The following is a 21,177-nucleotide window of genomic DNA, read 5'->3' on the forward strand; positions in this document are numbered from 1 at the left end:
CCATCATTCTCCTGACAGGAGATCAGGGAGAGGCTCACTCTCCTCCTCCATTCCATCATCTATCACCAACATGGTGAGCTCAGACCTCTCGCAGTGGGGGTTTGGGCAATTGCAGTGGAGGATCAGAAGGTGGTTTCTGGGGGTCTTGAGGTCCACCAGGTAGGTGGACTCTCCCTGTCTCTCAATCACCTCTTAGGACCATATCCAACGGTCTTGGAGGACCCTGGACTCATCCGACTTCATCATCCACACCTTCTGGACAGGCTGAAACTCAACTGGAGTGGCCTTCTGGTCATGTCTTTGTTTCATCACCTGCTGACTAGCTTCTACGTTCTGAGAAGCCTTTTCCACAACTTATGTATTTGGTTCCAGGTGGCTAGCATGTAGCTAACCACATCCTGAGGGGGCTTCTTGGAAGCTTGCTCCTAACCCTTCATCACCAAACAGAGGGGTCCCCGAGAGGGTCACCATAGACCCTACTTCTTTCGGTGGTACATCTCTATAGCCAAAGAGTAAACAGGGCAAGAGGAAGTACCACTTTCATCTCATGGACTCCGGTAGGTCCATATATATGCCCTTATGGGTCTTGTTGAACTCCTCAACAAGCCTATAGGTCTGGGGGGTGGTAAGGTGTGGAGGACTTGAAAATTACCCTACATTCCTTCCACATTACCTTCATGTAGGCTGACATGAGGTTGGTGTCCCTGTCTGACACCACCACATTGGGGAAACCCGCTTGGATAAAAATCCCCAGCAAGGCCCTAGCCACTGCAGGTATAGTTATGGTCCTCAGAGAGACAGTCTTCGAGTACGGGTGGCATGGACCACTAAAACCAGCATAAGCATGTTGAATGCAGCTTTTTTGGGGTCAAAGGGCCCAACAATGTCGATGACAGCCTGCTTAAAAGGGGTGCCAACGACAGGCATGGGAGTTAGGGGAGCCTTGGAACTCTTTTCCTGTCTTTCCACTTGCTTGACAGGTAAGAGAAGTAAAAAAGAAAGCATCTGAGACGTTTCTCATCTGAGGCAAGAAATAGTGGGTCACAAGCCTGTCAAAAGTCTTGTCTTGCCCCAGATGTCCTGCCAAGGTATCTCAAGCAAAAAGAACAGATGATGGATGCAATGCAGAATCAATCAAACATTCACCCTGGATCACAAATCTGAGTTTAATCCATCAGTTTTTTTACTCTCCCTGCCATTCCAGTTAGGACCCAGCCATATGAAAATCAGTCTTGACCCTGCTCCCCATGACAACAGTCCAGCCTGATCTGCTAGGCTGGGGCCTCCCTGGATTAGAAATAGCATCCTGGGACTGGTTTCAGGGTTTCACCCCTAATCAGCAGAATCAATAAAACATTCACCCCCCAGTCACAGATCTGGGTTTAATCCATCAGGAAGTTTGGCGAGGAGACAGAGCGATGGATCAACACATGGGTGTCAAAGACACCATCTGTGGGAAATTCCAAAATGGTGGTCAGGGTTCCCACCAGAAGAAAGAGGGGGTGGAATAAAAACAGCTTGCTATTCTCCAGGTGCTGACACTCTGCTGCTCAAGAAAATATATATTGAGCATGTGCTCCCTCAGAATTAGATTGTATATCAACTGTGCTGCTCCTCACCAGAGCATTCTAGAATATTCTAAGAAGTCTACCCAAGACTGGTGTGGAAGTTTCTGGCTGTCCTTGAACCTCTGGTGTTATGTCTCGAGGGGCAGTCCAATTTTTTTTGACAAAGATGGCTTTCATGGGAGCATATTTGATTTGCTCATCTACTGCTTGTGTATCCCTCCCCATTGCAGGCATATATTTCCTCAAGCCACCCCCAGTTTTCCTCTGGCACTTTGTGCACTCTTAGGGCTACCTCATTTGCAGAAAGCCATTTGTCAATATCATTTGCTGCCACATAGTTGGGTACCAGGTCTTTGGGTATGCAGACCTTCTTGTCACCTTTAGACACTACAGGTAACCATTGCTGAAGTATGAGGCTTGACTAGCTTTGATTTCTAGTTCTTTCAAGCTACTTTTATTCTCCAGCAGCATTCTTCTCAAGGTTGGCAAGGTAAGTCAAAGCAAGGAGATGCAAAGTTCTCTCAGCCTTCTTATCTTCTGTTCCAATGTGTGCATTTGGAGCTTAAGCTCCCTAACTGCTTTTCTGTCTGCTTGCTCATCTGGGAACAGGTTCCTGGAAGACAGACTGCTGTCTGTCCTCACACTGGGGTTGTCTCTCTGTGGGTAAATGAGCGCCCTTCCCTGGGAGCTCCACCTCAGGGCACACAACCATGTCACCCACCATTCCCAAATCAAGCTACCCTTCATTCAGATCCTCCACATTAGGATCTTCATCCTCTGACTCCTCGAGCAGGGATTGCATTCTAGTGACCTCATAGGCCTGGAGAGCTATCTGAAAGTCCAGCTCTGTGGCTATCTTTCCTGCACATAGCCCCCTCTCCTTCCAGAGGTTCTGTGGCTCAACCAGCTAAGGTTATCTACATTGAGGTTCGCCACTTCCGTTACCAAGACAAAGAGACAGGGAACTTACATTTAGAAAAAAGGGGAAAAAACAAGCAGCTAGAGAGAATGTATAAAGGCTCAAATTGATCTTGAATTATTTATGGGATGTAGTGCTACACAAAATACTGTATAGTACTGCGCAAACACAAGTCCAAATCCTCATCTCTGATCACCAATGTAAGAAATTGGGTTGTTGGTTGACTGGGGTGTGAACCCTGGTCAGGCAGCAATAACATTCCTTGCCAGGGTGACGCACAAGCCAACCCTAAATTAGCCGTGCTCAACCCTCTAGCTTGGCTTGGCAGAGAGCAGTCACACTTAACTTAGAGGCAATGTGTAAAGTATTTCTGCAACACTTCAAGCAGTAATAAAATACAAATCACCACACAAAAAGGATCCCACACCGAGTTAGAACATATACTAACATTTAATATATAAAACAAGACCAAAGCAACATAAATCCAATCAGTAGAACTGGAGTTATGAATTTGTAAAGATTTTAGTGTAAATAGCACAAAAATTACAAAGTGCTAACTCGAGATATCTGGTCACGTTGTACCCGGACAAAGTCACATTTTCAAGCTGATTACAATGGCGCGCAGGTCGGCTACAGATGCCAGGTTAGGCTCACTGAAATTTAACTTCTCAAGTCCATGCCAAGACTCCTGTTCGCAATATAGGGGACCATGAGAAGCATGGAGAGCATCGCAGGAGGCTGCTGGCATATTTCAAAGACCAGGCTTAGCATCATGGTCAGCATTGCTGGAGCTTGATATTGGTGGTCTTTCACTGCTGTAGTGCCAAGAGAAGGCTGCCAGAGTTTCCCACTGAATTGAAAAAACGGTTAACTACACCCAGTCATATATCTCAGGGAAAGGCTGCAGGCATTCAATGGCTAAGACAAGAAAATTCCAACTTTATAAAGTGGCATTTTCAAAGTTGCAAGTTAAAATCTGACTTCATGATGATGATTATGAGATAAGTAATCCATCGCCTGAACTAAAAAATTAGTATTGGTGGACAGCAGCCTCTTGTATAATGCAGAAATATCAATTCTACCAAAGGATGTTCGGGTATTATCTTTATCTTCTAGCCCCATTAGGTATCTAGGCATACATGTGTCTAAGAACTCGGCAGACTTGATTCATTGATCCTCATATAACAATCCTTGCGCCACCTGTGCCGTACGGACCGCAAGTATCTTGGGTAATAATTTATAGTCCTGATTTAGACGGCTAATCAGACGACATGAACCCGGATATTCCGGTGGTTTATCCTTTTTAGCAAAGCTAACCACTACAGCTCTAGAAAATGCGGAAGGGACCTCAGCTCCTTCTATTATTTTGTTGAATAGGTCTACTAGTATTCTGGGGATTTGACCCCCTAATAATTTATAAACCTCCAAGGGAAGGCCATCTTCTCCTGGAGCTTTTCCATTCGGGGCACCCCTTATTGCCTCTAATACTTCATAAAGAGTGATAGGGGACGTTAATAGATTCTGTGCCCCTGGGTCTAAGCTTGGCAGTAACACTGAATCTAAATATTGTTTGATTTGTAAAATAATCATTCGCATTGTATCGGTATACAGCTCACAATTATGTGAGAGGAATGCTTTTTCTATCTCTTTAGGCTGAGTATCAAAAATATGTTTTATTAAATTAGAGTTGGATCTCTTTTTAACTGACCAGGCCAGAAATCTACCTGCATGCTCGCTTTCTTCATACTGCCTATGAAAGCTTGTATGCCTATTGAGTATCTCCTGGGACAGATAGAAATCCCTTAGTTTGGCCTGAGATCTTTTCAATATTAATTCCATCTCTGGACTGGGTAGTAATTGATTTCTTTTTAATGCCTGCTCTAGCTCCCATTGAAGTAAATTACTTTTGTCGCAAGCTATTTTCCCTAGGTAAGCCTTAAAGGAAATTGCCTCCCCTCCTATATAGGCATTAGTGGCTCCCTAAATGCTAAAAAGCGAGAATGAATTCTTATTCACCTCTAAAAATTCTGTAACCAATCTTTAAGATTTGCTACCCAACCTTCCTCTGCCAAGAGGGATCTATCCATGCGCCATTGCGGGCGGCTCTGATGATTTCCTGTTTCACTAATATTAACCCAGGGAATGGAATGGTCAGAAAAATAATTTGCAAGTATTTCTGACCCCTGCCACTTCAGTGAATATGAGATTAGAATATAGTCAATTCTTGATGCTGTATTGTACCTTTTTGAATAGCATGTAAATTATTTTCCCTGGGGATGGTCAGCCCGCCACACATCTACTAATGCTAGATCCGAGATCAGTTTAAAAAGCATTTTACAGGCTCTTGGTTTATTTTGCGCTTTATTCCTACGTGATGGGTCCCATTGGATATTGGGTAGAATATTGAAATCCCCTCCTATTACAAAATAGCCTGAAAGTGAAGATAAATTAACATATATAGCCTACATTGACACTACATCATCCTCTATTGGGCCATAAAAGCTTACAAAATGGATCACTTTTTATGCCAACATAGTAGTAACTACTATCCATCTTGCCTGCGGATCTCTAAAAACTCCCTTTATCCTCCCTGCAAATATTTTAGAAAACAAGCTAGCTCCACTCTGTGCCTCCTTTCTCCCCATCATCGTCCAGGGCCTCACCTGTCCTGGCCCCTCCCTCCCTTGAACCCCATGTGCTTCCCCTATCACCATAGCCTCCCCCTCAAAAGGAGAGTGCACTGACATGGCCCCAGAAGATCCACAAGACAGCCGGGCAGAGGAATCCGGAGAGAGAAAAGGAAAACACATGACTTGATATTAATTCAAATAAGCAAAAAAGTTCTCAAAACAACAGTTTTCCTTCCGACTCCTTTTCCCCTTCTTCCCCCTTACTGCGCTCCTCGTCTTATCACCTCTTTCCCCCTTCCCCCCTCACTTCATCCTCCCCCAGTCTCCTGCAAGAACCACATCAACACTTCTTTAAGGATGCTAAAAAGTTCTTTGCATCTTGCACGCGCTGGAAAACATGCAATTGTCCTTTATAAAGCACTTTAAGCTTGGCTAGTTGTACATTACCAACCGAAGCCCCTAGCCCTTTAAAGTCATCTATCAGTCCAATTAACTCACGTCGCCGATGGGCCTCAGTGATAGACATATCAGAAAATACGCGAAAACTGAAGGTGTCCCCAGACTTAAAGTTCCTCTTTTTGACTGCTTGCAAAAGGATTTGCTCTTTAATCCTATAGTCTCCGAAATTGACTAGTATAGTACGAGGATATTTTGAGTTCGCACGGCGCATAAATGGCACCCTATGCGCTATCATTATTGAGAGATCCACTTCAGTTTTTTACTTGTCTGGAAGAATGCAATTGCAGATAAGATCAGAGACTACCTTGGTTACGGATGAAGCTGCCTCTATCTCTTCCGGAACCCTTACAAACCTAAGATTAGAGCACTGAGGTCTGTTTTCCATCTCATCTAGCTTTAACTGGAGCTCCGCAAGTTCTGATTGGATTCGAGGTATTGCTGACTCTGCTTGATTTCCTGCGTCTTCTAAGTTTGAGACTCTCTGTTCCACTTGGGTTAGTCTTGTGGAGAGGTGGGTTAGATGAGTGTTCAATTGGCTGAGCTGTTCCTTGGTCTCCTTATGGACCACCTCCTGGGGTCAGTGTACTCATACCGTTTAAGGCCAAGGATGCAGACATTAGGCCCTGGGCAGTGAGTCTGGCCAGAACAGCAATCTTGGGCTGTGGGATGACCAGAAGTGGGCCTATGTGGCTCGAGATCGAGAGGGGCTGAAGGTAGGGCCTGGACTTGCTGTGGAGGATGGAAAGTTCACAATATGTCCATCATTATTGCAGAGGATACCTCTGGTGGCCTCCCTATGCTGCTGGACCCTCCAGCATTGGAGCACATGACAGCGAGCTAGCCTGGGCAGAGCTGGGGGCCCCATTTGACCATCATCGCATTATGGCTGGAGAGTGAGAGGGCTGCCCTGCATACCTGCAGACTGCTGGGGCCCACACTGATTTTGGCATCTGACATCACCTGGTTTGTGGGCCCGGTGTGGCTTGAGGTCAGGGGACCAGTGACAGCTGGCCCCTGGCGGTGTCGATGCACTACTGCTATGGTCCAGGGACAGGGCTGTTGAATCAGAGAAACCTGTGAGTACTTGGGGTTGAGTCGCGGGCGCTCTCCCTGTGGGCTACATACCATCACAGTACCGCTCTGGGGGGACTGGCCTGGAGGAGCCCTTTGCAGGCAAAAGTTCAGAAATAGTGGTAGCACCTGGCTGGAATCTAATGCAACAGTGGTACCCTTAGGGGTGCAGATACACACCCTTAAGCCATGAGGCAGAAAAGTGGGTATCCCTTTAAATTGGCCTGGACAGGGAGCTGGTCTCTTCAAGGGCTAGCTTCTCCCACAGAGTGCCTGTAACCATTCTGGGCACTGGAGGGTCTGCCTGATGATACCAATAACACAATGGGTATAGAGAAAGGAGTGAAGGCAGTGCGACACAACAATATTGACCAATACACGGTCGTTCAGGCTGAGGTGCCGCTGCAGAATGCAGAGATCGACCATGGACCAGTAATGAGAGTTCCCACTCTTGACACAACGGAAATCCTAGTGGCAATACATAGGTCCTGTGTTGCTTTGGAGGGCAAGATGGATACAATGGACATCAAAATTAACCACCTCTGCCTAGATCTCTACAAAATGGCTGATAGAGTCACAGCAACAGAAGAGGACTTGACCACCTTAAAAAGGGGGTTAAAACCCTGCAGGTCACGGTGGGCACCCTTAAGTGTAGTGCGATCCATATAGAGGACCTCCAGGAGGATGCTGAAGGGTGCTCTAGGTGGAACAATACACGTGTGGTTGGCTTCCCAGAGCAAGTGAAGGGTCCCCCTGCAGGAATGGATTGCGAAGATGCTCTGAGAAGGCTGACTTTCTAAGTTCTACCCCACAGAATGGGCGCACAGGGTGCTGGGAGCAGTGCCTGAACCTGGAGCACCACTTAGGGTGATCATAGCCAGACTTTTTAACTATAGCGACTGAGATGCTATACTGTAGCATGTGCACACCCACATCCCCGAGGTATGAAGATAAACAAATACTAATATTCATAGATTACACCTGCAGGGTACAAGATCTTCCCTTAATTTCATGCCGGTCAAGAAGAAACCAAGATAACACAACATTAAATATAACCTGATGTTTCCTGCAAAATTAAGAGTCCAGCAAGAAGGAAGGATGCTTTTCTACAAGACACCACAGGAGGCAGTATCATGGCTGGAGTACCTCAGACAAGAGTAGGGACAGGGAGCCCTAGCTTGAGGGAGGCCCAGAAGCATCCTGTGCGTTGATCTAACAGAAACCGGAGGGCTTTGGGGGCGAGGCAGTAGGCACCCCGAACACAGTGGATGAAGAATGCATACTGGTCTGCCCAGAGGGGACATTGCACACGGCTTTGTTGAATTCTGCAAACCGAGACTCCTCACTCATTCGTGTGGTACTAGACATTCTCAGTGACAGCACAGATGCCAGGTAGGATGTCAAAGATTGAGCAGCCACTGGTGTCCAGCAAGACAGATTCCTGACTGCAACTACAGGATACTCAGTGGCAAACTGTACTAGAAGCAGCCATGACTTGTTGATCCCAGGGGCTGCCCTGGACAAATCTTGACATTGAGAGACTGGATTTACTGTGGGTGGGAGGACTGAGCCTCAGCTCGTGGCCCGAAACTGCAAACTTGATTTACAATTGCTTACATAAATTGGTAAGAACAACCAAGCCTTTATTATCTCCATGGCCTGGAGCGGCTGAAAGCTCAATTTCTCTTGGACCGCAGAGTCTTTTTTTGGTCTTGTGCAAGGCTGAGATTATGGTGTGTTGGTCAGAACGTACACCTACAATTCTATTAGAGTAAGTTATTGGGGGGGTTGAGAGTGGGACAGTGAGCAGTAGTCCTTTTGACCAAAGGTTCAGTAAAAAGGAGTTTTATATGTTCTGCTTGTAGGGGGACAGGACAAAGGAGTTTGGGGAGAAATGTTGCAACCTTTTGTAGAATTCAGCTGGGGAGCTTCTACTGTTGAATCAAGAGGTGGAAAAGTAAACTGGCAGACATGGCACTGTTACTGGGATTGGTTACCTCTTTTTAATAATATTATGATTGCCAGAGCTGGTTATAAATTCTTCACCTAGCATGTGTGTGGGTTGAACTGACCAGAGAAATGTTACAGAATTCATGCATACCTGAAACGGTGTGGGGTGACCATTGCCCTACTGCAAGAAACACACTTATGGTACACAATGCTGTCCGATCTTTACCCTGCAGGTAGGTTAATTACTAGCCCAGAGGCGCTTTAGACATTTGGATTGGCCCTAGTGCAATGTTTGCAGTATACCAAGATAGCAGATATGGAAAGGAAACACTGTTCCTTCTTCCCTGATGACCCTAAGCCCACGCAAGCAATGGTCTCCATGCTTTCTATGAAAAGGAGTCACAAGCTTATCACACCCATATACAAGGGACTCAGAATGGACAAACAGAGGGCCCGGCTGAGGGTTGAGGGCACTTGGCAGCGTCTCAGTGATGGCAGCATCATGGTTTAAGAATGGCAGAAAATACATGCAAGTGTTCGCAAGACATCAATAAATATGAGATTAAAGCCAGTGCAGTGTAATTACATACATTTGACATATCTCTCTGTGAGCAATTGCACTAGTTCTATCCAAATAGAGACCCAGAGCTGTGTGTGTCTTGTGGAGTTGGGTTTGCTGACTTCCTGCACATGGTGTGGTGCTGCCTGGATATCAAAATGTTTTAGAGGATGTGCTGGCAAAGCTTAATGGGGCAGCATGCTGGTTTGTTCAGCGAAAATTAAACCCTGTCTGCTGGGACTCTTCCCTAATAGAAATAAGAGAAAACTGAGCAGGATGTTTATGATGCTTGGTCTTGTACTAGCAAAACAGCAGATTGCTACAGTAAAGGACTGGCTTAGGGTGGTACTGGAGTGAGCGGGTGCAGAGGAAGTGCACATGAGAAAGACATGGCAAGAGGACAGACTGGAAAATTATCTGATTTCACATGAAGCTATGACGCAGGCTTTAATGGACCCCTCTGATGCCAAACCTCCATGAGGGACCTAGTGGGTAATAAACCTAATAGATACAGAGTGAGACTAGGTGGACCTTTGCAGGAGGGAGGGACTAGGTGTTGATAATGGATGAGGAACAATACCATGAGGTTTTTTTGAGGATACCTTGCCAATCAATGGTGGCAGAATGTGGGTTATGTGAATCTGATGCATGGATAAGAGCACAGAGGGAAGGGGAGTTTGGGTTAAGTTTAAAAGCATTGTTTTTCTAACAGTTGTTTGGAACGCACTGAGCGATTGTTATACTTGCAGGTGGATTTTCTCACATTGTATGCATTGTTAAGAAAATCACCACATTATACCAGCATTGAGGTAAAGTGTGCCACATTATACAGTGTAAGCTGTAATATTTGGATTAGGTGCCAATAAAAACTACTTAAAATAAAGTTATGATTTCTCATTACCATTCAAAGACACCAAACATGAACTGGTCACCTGCCTCCATTTCAAAATTACATTTATAAAATGTAATAGTAAGGTAATTTCAATGTTATCCTATGGGAAAGGTGGGTTTTGCTATAGTGAAAAACATATTTTTGAGTTTTTCACTATCAGGATATGTAAAATGTAAAAGTACATGCCTTCCTGTTAAATACTTTGCACCCTGCACTCTGGGCTGCCCACAGCCCCCCAAGGGGTGACATATATAATAAAAAGGAAGGTTTGGGCCTATCAAAAAAGGTTGTTTTTTTGCCAGGTCGACATGATAGTTTAAAACTGACTGCAATAGCATGCCTTAGATATGTTGAAAGTGCTACTTAAATGGGTGGCACAATCAATGCTGCAGGCCCACTAGTAGCTTTTAATTTACAGGCCCTGAGCACATATGATACCACTGTACTAGAAACTTACAAGTACATTAAATATGCTAATTAGTGGAAGGCCAATACTCCATGTTTGAAGGTGTGAGAAAATGCACTTTAGCACTGGTTAGCAGTGATAAAGTGTCCAGAGTCCTAACGCCAGCAAAAGCAAGATCAGCTTAAAATAAGGCAAAAAAATTGGTGGGAACCACCCTAAGGCTGACAGGTCTAACTCAATGTAATGTTTTAAATGTACAAAACCACTGAAATGTACTAGTTATAGTTATTTCAAGCAACTATAACTTGTGCTCTAAGGTAACTAGAACTTGCACCCTGACCATACGCTCTTAATTGCCCCACATAATATATCACTCATAACATCTTCTATGGCATCATATATATTATCACTGCAAATTTTGCAATTAAATCATTAATGAGAAAACTGTGCATGGCAGGGCACAAATTATATTTACCTTAGGACATGAGTTTTAGCTACTTGAGATATCTATAACTGGTGAATGTCATTGGTGTATATACATGTGTAGTGTCTAAAACTCCAAATGACCTGCATATCACAAATTTGAGATCTTACAATGTATGAGGGATATATAGAGGTATAGCACAAACAAGTATTACATATTTTAGAACAACCATAACTTGGAAAATATTGCAATAACTTATAAGAGTCCCATCACGTCAGGACAGCAAGGAATTGCTTGAGGAGAGGATCAAAGTTATAGCAGCTAATAATGTCAGCCAATGGAGACAAAGCTGGCCCTAAATGTAATGCGTGCCTGGCCCACCCAGAGTCCAGTCCCTGTAGGTCTTAGTGCTTAGGGGATAGCTTTATTTAAATGATCATTCAAATGCAAAAGGTTCTTAAGATTTTTGGTTGGCTAGGGTATGCACCTAAGCCAGGCAGAACCCACCCACTCTAGTCAGTGCAAGGGAGTTACACGTCTAAGATAACCCCTGCTCACCCCCTTGGTAGCTTGGCACGAGCAGTCAGGCCTAACCTGGAGGCAATGTGTAAAGTGTTTGCACAACACACACAACACACGTGACGCAAAATGTACACCACAAAGTAAACACAACACTGATCTATGTAAAAACAAACTGTATTGCACAAAACATAATTAGACCAACATTACACATAAGTAATACCTTAGCAGTTGTCAGAACGTTACACAAGTTACTAATACTCTGCAAGAATACGCAGTTGTCACATTAGAACACGTAAGTATTCAGGATTCTGCAACATAAGCAGTAGTCAAGAATGACAGTAAGAATTCTATGCACTTGTCATGAATACCTCATAAATACCCATAAAAGGAATTTTAGAGAACATATCACAAGTCATAAAAATACACATCAGCATGTCATGCCCATAAAAGGAACATCAGCACATATATGTAATGGCAGTAACACAGGTAGGAAACCTATAAACCCCCAAAGGTCTATACTAGGCTCCTGGAGCCAATATCTCCTAGAAAGTACCCAATGTCCTGAAGAAGAGGCACTCCCTGTGCCTAAAAGAGGAGCATGGGGGGACCCCAGTGCTCCTGTGCTCACAACAGGGGCCACGCAGTGCTCCTGGGGGAGAGGGGCAGTCAGCACCCTCTCCTCGCGATAAATGGACCACTCTGGGGGCCCTTGATATTGGTGGGGGCCTGCCTCGGCCTCCTCACACCTTGTCCACAGGGTGGGGGCCAGGCAAGGCCCAACAAACAAGTAGGGGGCGAGAGGAAGGGGGCCTCCGTCAAGGTCTCACTTCCCCATTTTATAAAAAACAAGGAAGAGGAGTGTCCTGCTCCTAAGGCAGAGACCGGGGGAAGCGGACACTCCACGCGCCTTCCCCCGAGTCCTGCTCATGAGGCTTTGGAGATTGGACCCCTCCTGGGGCCCGAGAAGACACTTGCCCGCACCCGATGCGGTGTGCGAGTGTTTGCAGAAGGTTCCCGGGCCGTTGCGGCGATCCCTGGAGGATAGAAGGCAGTTGGTGCCCCGGGGGTGCTCCAAGGAGAGGACCGTGCCCCCGGGGCGCCGACAGGAGCCTGCTTGCTCCACTTTCCAGATCCTCATGCCCCAGGGGCACTGGCAAGAGCGCGATCCTCGTGCTGGATTCTAATCAGACGCCCGGGTTGCGGCGGTGATTTGGGGGCATAAACAGAGCGCTTTTCAAAGCGCTAAGGCCAAATCTGTAACCCGGGCTGCGGCGGTGATTTTCCCTAGCAAGCAAAACGTGCTTTTGAGAAGCGCTTTACGGTCACAAAGGAGCTCTTCTAAAGCGCTTTGCAGCAACAGCAGCACTCCTTGTGCTGGAGGAAGTTTACAGAGGTCAGGGGCCACAGCACCCTGTCTCTGGAGACAACAGATGAAGAAGGGGGCACAGGGCTGGCGAACCCAGCATCAGGTCAGCACAACAATGGGGGTGCAAGCAGTGGTAGTTCCTCCTTATGACCAGGCAGGTCACAGGTCAGCACAGCAGCAGCAGTCCCAGGTGGTCCTGGTGAGTCCTTTCAACAGTGTCCTGTCCAGCTCCAGGTGGGTTCCTGGAGTTCCAAGAATGTCTAAAGTGATGTCTCAATTGTGGGAAAAATTCCCCTGTACATATACTAAGGTTACAGTGTGTTTTATCATTGGGAGGAGAGGGGGTTCCAACCAGTTAGAACTGGTTCTGGGAGTGCCCTTTCTTTCCTCCAGCACACGCTCCAAACATCAGTGGGGGGTAAACGACCCTATTGTGCGAGGCCAGGGCAAAGCCTTTACAAATGCAGGTGTGCCCCACCTCTCCCTTCTCTCAGCCCTAGAAGGCTTTATAATATGTAGCTGCACCTCTGTGACACCTCCCTGTGTACAGGCTGTCTGAAAAATATGCACAAAGCCCCAACTGTCAGTCTGCCCAGAAGTGGATTGGAGGCAAACTGCAAAACACCAGTCATAAGCATAGATAAATGAGCACTTTCTAGAAGTGGCATTTCTGTGATAGTGATAACAAATACACCTACACCAGCAAGCAGCATTTCTCATCACTATGACAACCATACCAAACATGCCTACGCTACCCCTCATAAATCAGACAATAACCCTTACACATAAGGCAGGGCTTTTCCAATGCAATCCTATGAGAAGGCAGCACTCACAGCAGTGAGTCACCAAGTTAGGCTGTTTGCCACTACCAGGACAGGCCACGTAACCTGGCACATGTCCTGCCTTCTACATACATGGCACCCTGCCCATAGGGCTAGGTAGGGCGGACCATAGAGATGACTTATATGCAGTAAAAGGGGAGTTCTGGGCCTGGAAAGTAAATTTAGATGCCAGGTCCCTGTTGCAGAAAACTGTGCACACAGGCCCTGCACTAGCAGGCCTGAGATAAGTTTGACAGGCTACTTCAGTGGGTGGCCAAGCAATGCTGCAGGCCCACTAGTAACATTTAATTTACAGGCCCTGGGTATAGGGATACAAGGGACTTATAGGTAAATTAAATATGCCCATTAGGTATGAGCCAATCATACCAATTTTGTAAGGGAGAGACCATGCACTTAAACACTGGTTATCAGAGAAAAAGTGCTCAGAGCCAAAACATCAGTGAACAAAGGTCAGAAAAATAATTAGGCAAAAAGAAAAACGTCTGGGGGATGACCATGTAAAAGGGCCAGGTCCAACATTGTGCATGTGCATTGTGCAGAGTCATGTCATCATTAAAGATAGTGAGTTTTACTGATAATGTCTTAGTACTATTGGTGAGATCTCAGGTTTATCGGGTAGCCTAGAGAAACATGCTTCGAGGTACAGAAGAAACAGGAATATGACAGCGAGCACCCTCAAGGGGAGCCTCATAGTAATCATTTGTCTTTTAACTGGAAAGTCATAACACTGATTTGAAATGTAGGTGCCTAATGGAGTATTTACGTCAGTGGAAAAATGTGTGTTGTCTCAAAAACCAAGGCTGAATGTTACAGAGCTATTCTCACCTCATCCTCGGAAATGTTTTCTAAGCTTCTAAATGTATCAGGCACTAATTCAAATGTTTATCCTGGGCGTACATGACGAGGCCAGTATGCAAGGAAACAAAACTATAATGGCATGCTGAAACAAAGGAATCACCAGATAGGATGTCAACTCTGTGGAGTACATGTTGGCATCTGCATTTATCAAAGAGATATGAGCTACATCTGTATGGTAGTTCTGACCTTTTTAGACAGAACAGTTGCCTTTTTGTCTATCTAGAAGAACAGTATCATCCTTCACTGAAGGGATCAGCTCAGTAAAAAACATTTGATGTAGCTATAGGGGGAAATAGTCATCAATGGGTGCTTTTCCGGCAGGTACATGTGAAATACATTATTTTATTTTCTCTAGTAGACAATGTAATAGTTTGGCACAATGTGGGCTCAGATGATAAAATCTATAAATGTAATCATTAGACTTGTTTTTTTTTTAATTTGGTGTTTTCGTATACTTTTCAGGATTTTAATTGAAAAGTAAAGTTGGAGTCTGCACTCTGCTGTAAGGTGGCATTTAAAACTGTCTTAGGTGGCGTATGGCATACCAAATTGTTTTGGTGTGTTTGTCTTTTGACTTTTTTCATTAGTAACTAAAAGGTCTTTCCTTTTTTCATCAAAGAACTATTATTTGATAGAATGCTTTCACATTTTTAGAGAGAAAAGTTTTACTCGGGGTGATCTTTTCTCTACTTGTTTAACTTTTCTCAAATTATGTTAATCTTCTTTACGTTTTGGCTAAGTCAACTATTCAGATTCGATCTTTATTTAACTCCACCCAGTTTACTGAGGGTAAAATAATCTATTATTGCTTAGGATTTCATACTTGCAATCCCCTTCGTCATTGTGTACTGTTCCTCAATGCGATGTTAGAATAAACATTCTCAGACAAAACTGAGGCACTTTGGGGGTCATTCTGACCCCCGTCGGCGGCGGAAGCCGTCCGCCTGGCGGGAACCGCCAGAAGACCGTACCGCGGTCAAAAGACCGCAGCGGTCATTCTGACTTTCCCGCTGGGCTGGCGGGCGACCGCCAAAAGGCCGCCCGCCCGCCCAGCGGGAAAGCACCAGCAACGAGGAAGCCGGCTCTGAATGGAGCCGGCGGAGTTGCTGGTGTGCGACGGGTGCAGTTGCACCCGTCGCGATTTTCAGTGTCTGCCAAGCAGACACTGAAAATCTCAATGGGGCCCTGTTAGGTGAAAACCGCCAGAAACAGAATGGCGGGAAGGGGGTCGGAATCCCCATGGCGGCGCTGCTTGCAGCGCCGCCGTGGAGGATTCCCTGGGGAAGCGGGAAACAGGCGGGAAACCGGCGGGAAACCGCCGGTTTCCCTTTTCTGACCGCGGCTTTACCGCCGCGGTCAGAATTGCCCCAGAAGCACCACCAGCCTGTTGGCGGTGCTTCCTCCGTCCCCTACCCTGGCAGTCACGGACCGCCAGGGTAGGAATCACCCCCTTTATGTGTCTACATTAGACATCTTATTAGAGCACATATGGTTCTTGTCTGGGGAAGAGGTAATAATAAAAGGTATTGTTTTATGTCATTTTGCATTTCTGAATATTGTTCACAAACTATTGTGCTACGAAGAATCATAGCAAAAGTATCGACAACAAAATAATCAAACTAGTATAAATGTGCAAGTATAGTTTTTACTAGGAGTAATTATGTATGTAATCTCACCTGCAACATTATTTTCATCTTTTGTAATTACATATTTTTCTTCAAGGTCGAGATTGTGAGCATTTCATTTGGTGTGCAAATTATTATTTACATTGCTGTTGTGCGAGTGATGGAGTTATGGATTGTGGTCCTAACCGTAACTTGCAAATGTCAGTGGTTTTGAGCTTTAATACATAAATATAGCTGCACTTTATGTTTGTTATTTTTAACTGAAATTCTGAGTTTTTTTTAAACATATGTTGAGGAGTTATAACCAAAGGTAACCAAACTATATACAGAGAGAGATCGAACGAAACGAAGATATGCTGATACTGTGTGCAGAGGGTCATGCCTGGTTTAGTACTGGCACAGATTTATATTTTCCTTTCTCTAGGACAAGAATATATATTTTTCTTATGTACCTCTTTTTCATCTATGTGTTTGTAATGGTTATGTGTTCCCCCCAATGGGAACGAGCATTGGCAAAGTAGAGAGGTCGGACCTTGTGAAGAGTGCGGCGTTTTTGTTTTTTTATATGTTTGCTAACATATATAGGCGGTGATTCTAACCGCGGCGGGCGGCGGTCGCCGCCCGCCATGCGGTTACCGCCAAATGACCGCACCGCGGTCACAAGACCGCGGCGGCCATTCTGGCTTTCCCGATGTGCTGGCGGGCGACCGCCAAAAGGCCGCCCGCCAGCACAGCGGGAAAGACCCAGCAACGATGAAGCCGGCTCCGAATGGAGCCGACGGAGTTGCTGGAGTGCGAGGCAGACACTGAAATTCCTTTTGGGGCCCTCTTACGGGGGCCCCTGCAGTGCCCATGCCATTGGCATGGGCACTGCAGGCGCCCCCAGGGGCCCCGCGGCACCCCCTACCGCCATCCTGTTCCTGGCGGGAGACCCGCCAGGAACAGGATGGCGGTAGGGGGTGTCAGAATCCCCATGGCGGTGGAGCGCGCTCCGCCGCCATGGAGGATTTTCAAGGGCAGCGGAAAGTCGGCGGGACACCGCCGACTTTCCGTTTCTGGCCGCGGCTGAACCGCCGCGGTCAGAATGCCCAAAGGAGCACCGCCAGCCTGTTGGCGGTGCTACCGCGGTCATTCGCCCTGGCGGTTTTTACCGCCAGGGTTAGAATGACCCCCATAATATGCAAAACATTGACAAACGTAGCAAGTGTAAAAATAAATATAAAAATCATTTTTTACCATTTAACTGGTTGTCCAGCAGCATCAGACCTGGTAAAGAAGTACACTAATTTTTAGGCCACTGAGCACAGTTATCAGGAAGATGCTACTTCTGAAATTGCAAGAACTCAATGGCTAAAGTGGGAAGACCCATCACCCAATGGCGTAGGCTATTTTCGGCAAACGTAAAATGTGAACGACATGGCAACTCAGTAATGGGTGATAAAGTCTATCCTGTATGTATGCATAGAGGTATTTATTTTTACAATTAAGGTTTTAGGAAAACTTGAGTCTACTGAAACGATAGGCTAGACTGCAAAAGAAGTGAAATAAAGATCACTCATGATGGATTTTCAAATCCCACCGTTATTTTTGATAAGTTATTGAAACAAGCAATCTGTTTAATTGATATTACTATTTTGTAACATTTTTGCATGTGTTACATTTTATCCTTCTTCACACAGTGTTTAAACCCACTGTTGTGAGACTTATTGGGTCTGCAAATCGTGGCCGTGTAGAAGTATACTACAAAGATGAATGGGGAACCATCTGTGATGATGAGTGGGATATCAAAGATGCATATGTTGTTTGCAGAATGCTTGGATTTTCTCGAGGAGTTTCAACCTTTACTGCATCACCGGGTAAGTTAAAAATTTCATAAGACCCATTCCTTAAAAATAAAGTGAAAACTATGGCATTTTACTTTGTATCACGTCATGATGTTTCCAATGTATCTCAATGTGACACCTAAATTCTGGATTAAGAAAGATGGATCATTATGTGTGGAAACTCTACCCTTTCTTCTCATTATACAAGCCTTCCACTTGGGTCATGTTTGTGGACCGTCAATTAGGAGACATTAACTTAGTCCCTTTCCTAAAGAGGGTGTTAACACTCCATTTTAATAGGCTACATCGAGGTAAAAAGCAAACAAAGACACTGGTATGTTTCTGCAGTTGATTTTGGATAGAAGAAAAAAATATCGCTCTTTTACTTGAACTTGTTGTTTAATGTACGCAGATAAATCCCAAAAGAATGACAATTTTCAAAGGTTTTCAAAGAGGTTGGGGTGCTATCCTATGAAATTTATACCATGTCAATAACTGTACATTATGATGAAAAACAAGTAAGATACCGCAGGTCTCAAAATGCTTTCAAAAATCCTCTTTCTAAATCCACTGTTTTCCTTCATTCACAGATGTCACTTACATCTATCTTCTTTTTCGTCTGCTTGAGTTTTAGTGTGTATTCTATGACTTGTAAAAAAGGCATACAACATTCTGAAAGCAAATCCTGCAATAGTATAAGACACCTGCAACAGACATAACTAGGCGGAGCACTCAATCAGAATAAGTTACGGAGGAGCACATACCAGATGTTCACTACATGCTGCATGGTGTTTTAACCCAGCTTTAAATGCAGACTTTCCACGTTGTTAATGCAGGAAAGTCCTAATTTTGTTAAAGATGTAGAGGTCAATATTATGCATTACCTTCTTACTGCTTAGTAAAATAGCAGCACAAAAAAAATAACACTTTGAAAGAATAAACGAAAAAAGTACTCAACTCATCACTCTCTAGGATAAAACTAATAAATGATCTTGAATCATCAATGCCCTATGCATAAGGGAGTCACTGCCAGTCCCTTCTCTTTATTGATATAAATATTAATCTGTGTTCATGCAGAACTAGATAAAGGATGAAGAAATTACATACTCCAATGAGAATGAAAACTGATATCCTCCCCTTGCCTGTTGAGGAAAACTCCGAATAACTATGGAAATGAAGATTGTGCAAACTGAAAGTAAGACAGAAACAGTTTTGTAAAATCCGAGCAAGGATTATGAAGCGAGACACATCAAAGAAATATCAATGTCGACGTGGGATAAAACTCACCTCTGTGTATTTAAAAAAAATGAAATCATCATTAAGTAGGAAAATCAGCATTATATCTCAAGATTAAAGGCTGATATCATGCATTTTTACAGCTAGTTTATTATAGAAACGCATAATATAGGTATGCAGTAAAACATTTGAAGGTCGAGTGTGATGACCTGTCAGTCACTTTCAGAATGTACTTCAGCTCCTACTCAAAAGGTCTGAGAAGTCATGTCCCCTAGCAGGATGTGCTGGGAAAGAACAGATATCAATGCCTGTTTGAGGCACGGCCCATTTGACCCGTCTAACCCATCTAAGTAGAGTAGCAGAAGAGGCAGGGAAATTAGGGGCCATATTTATACTTTTTGACGCAAAACTGCGCTAACGCAGTTTTGCGTAAAAAAAATTAGCGCCGGCTAACGCCATTCTGAAGCGCCATTATTCAATGACGTTAGCCGGCGTTAGCCGGCGGCGCTGCCTGGTGTGCGTGAAAAAAAACAACGTACACCAAGCAGCGCCGGCATAGGGGGATATGGAGCTTGGGCGCCAAAAAATGGGGCAAGTCAGGCTGAGGCAAATTTTTCGCCTCAACCCGATTTGCGCCATTTTTTTCGACTCCCAACCCCCATAGAAATGGCTCCTGTCTTAGCAAAGACAGGAGTCATGCCCCCTTGCCCAATGGCCGTGCCCAGGGGACTTCTGTCCCCTGGGCATGGTCATTGGGCATAGTGGCATGTAGGGGGGCACAAACCAGGCCCCCCTATGCCACAAAAAAATAAAAAATAAAACACTTACCTGAACTTACCTTAATGTCCCTGGGATGGGTCCCTCCATCCTTAGGCGTCCTCCTGGGGTGGGCAAGGGTGGCAGGGGGTGTCCCTGGGGGCTTGGGAGGGCACCTCTGGGCTCCTTCCGAGCCCACAGGTCCCTTAACGCCTGCCCTGACCAGGCGCTAAAAAACAGCGCAAAAGCAGCCGTACGTCATTTTTTTTGACCCGCCCACTCCCGGGCGTGAATTTTGCTCGGGAGTGTAAATACGGCGCACATGCCTCGGAGTCAATTTTTTAGACGGGAACTCCTACCTTGCATCTCATTAATGCAAAGTAGGTGTCCACGCTAAAAAATGACGCAAACTCCATGGACTTTGGCGCTAGACGCGTCTAACGCCAAAGTATAAATATGGAGTTAGTTTTGCATCGGAATTGCGTAAAAAAAAAAACGACGCAATTCCGGCGCAAACAGAGTATAAATATGCCCCTAGGTTTCTAAAGGAAATGAAGAGCTCTTGCGAGACCCTACTAAGATTCGCAGTCCTAAGTTCATACTGTTTGAGACACTGGACAATGCAGAGTTTTGACTGGTCAGGGGAAGAAGGGTACTCCACCATAGGGGAAGAAGTCTTGGTTCTCCTGAAGATGTAGAAAATTACACTAGGAGTAAATTGTCTAATTGACAACTACAGCACTCTTACATCACTCACTCTCTTAATAGAATAAGGATAACAACATTGTTAACTTGCCAGTCAAAGATTGTAAACTGAACAAATGTATATCTTGTTGATATCCCACAAAGAGGAGTGTTTAGAAGAAAGGGGTGTACGCTTTCTAATTCCACAAAGGAATCTGCTAATTAATGGAAAGCTTTGCCTCTAATGTGATTATGATTTATAGACAGTGCTGACCTGTGAGTGTTGATTGATGTGTAGGCTTACTTGAAGCAGCTAAGTTGCTTAGGGAATTTGCTATCTAAGAACCTGATCAAAGTTTAATTTCAGACACCAGCTTGTCCCAACTTCCCATGCTGATTTACATACTCTAGAAATGTAAAGGCCTACAAACTTTCAATGAGTCACACAACTCTGATGAACGTTCTGGGACACCCTTGTACTTGCACTTTCCAAGCTATTAGGCTAAGCTTATTTGATAGAACCATGTTGTGGAAGCCACCTGTAAGACTGGGACATCCACTGCCATCTGTAAAAGATATAGATATGA

The 21,177-nt window shown here is 44.9% G+C and overlaps 1 protein-coding gene across 2 annotated transcripts in view; it reads left to right on the forward strand.

Annotated features, from left to right (window-relative positions):
- The window catches only part of MARCO (macrophage receptor with collagenous structure), a 202,095-nt gene that overhangs the window by 141,177 nt on the left and 39,741 nt on the right, over nt 1-21,177 (forward strand). For both annotated transcript variants that reach the window (XM_069224337.1, XM_069224338.1), the window contains exon 12: nt 17,771-17,947. In XM_069224337.1, coding sequence (XP_069080438.1) covers nt 17,771-17,947 — 177 coding nt within the window. The remainder of the gene's footprint in view (nt 1-17,770; nt 17,948-21,177) is intronic.

The sequence above is a fragment of the Pleurodeles waltl genome, chromosome 3_1 (assembly GCF_031143425.1).
Source record: "Pleurodeles waltl isolate 20211129_DDA chromosome 3_1, aPleWal1.hap1.20221129, whole genome shotgun sequence".
In the NCBI taxonomy this organism is placed as follows: Eukaryota; Metazoa; Chordata; class Amphibia; order Caudata; family Salamandridae; genus Pleurodeles; species Pleurodeles waltl.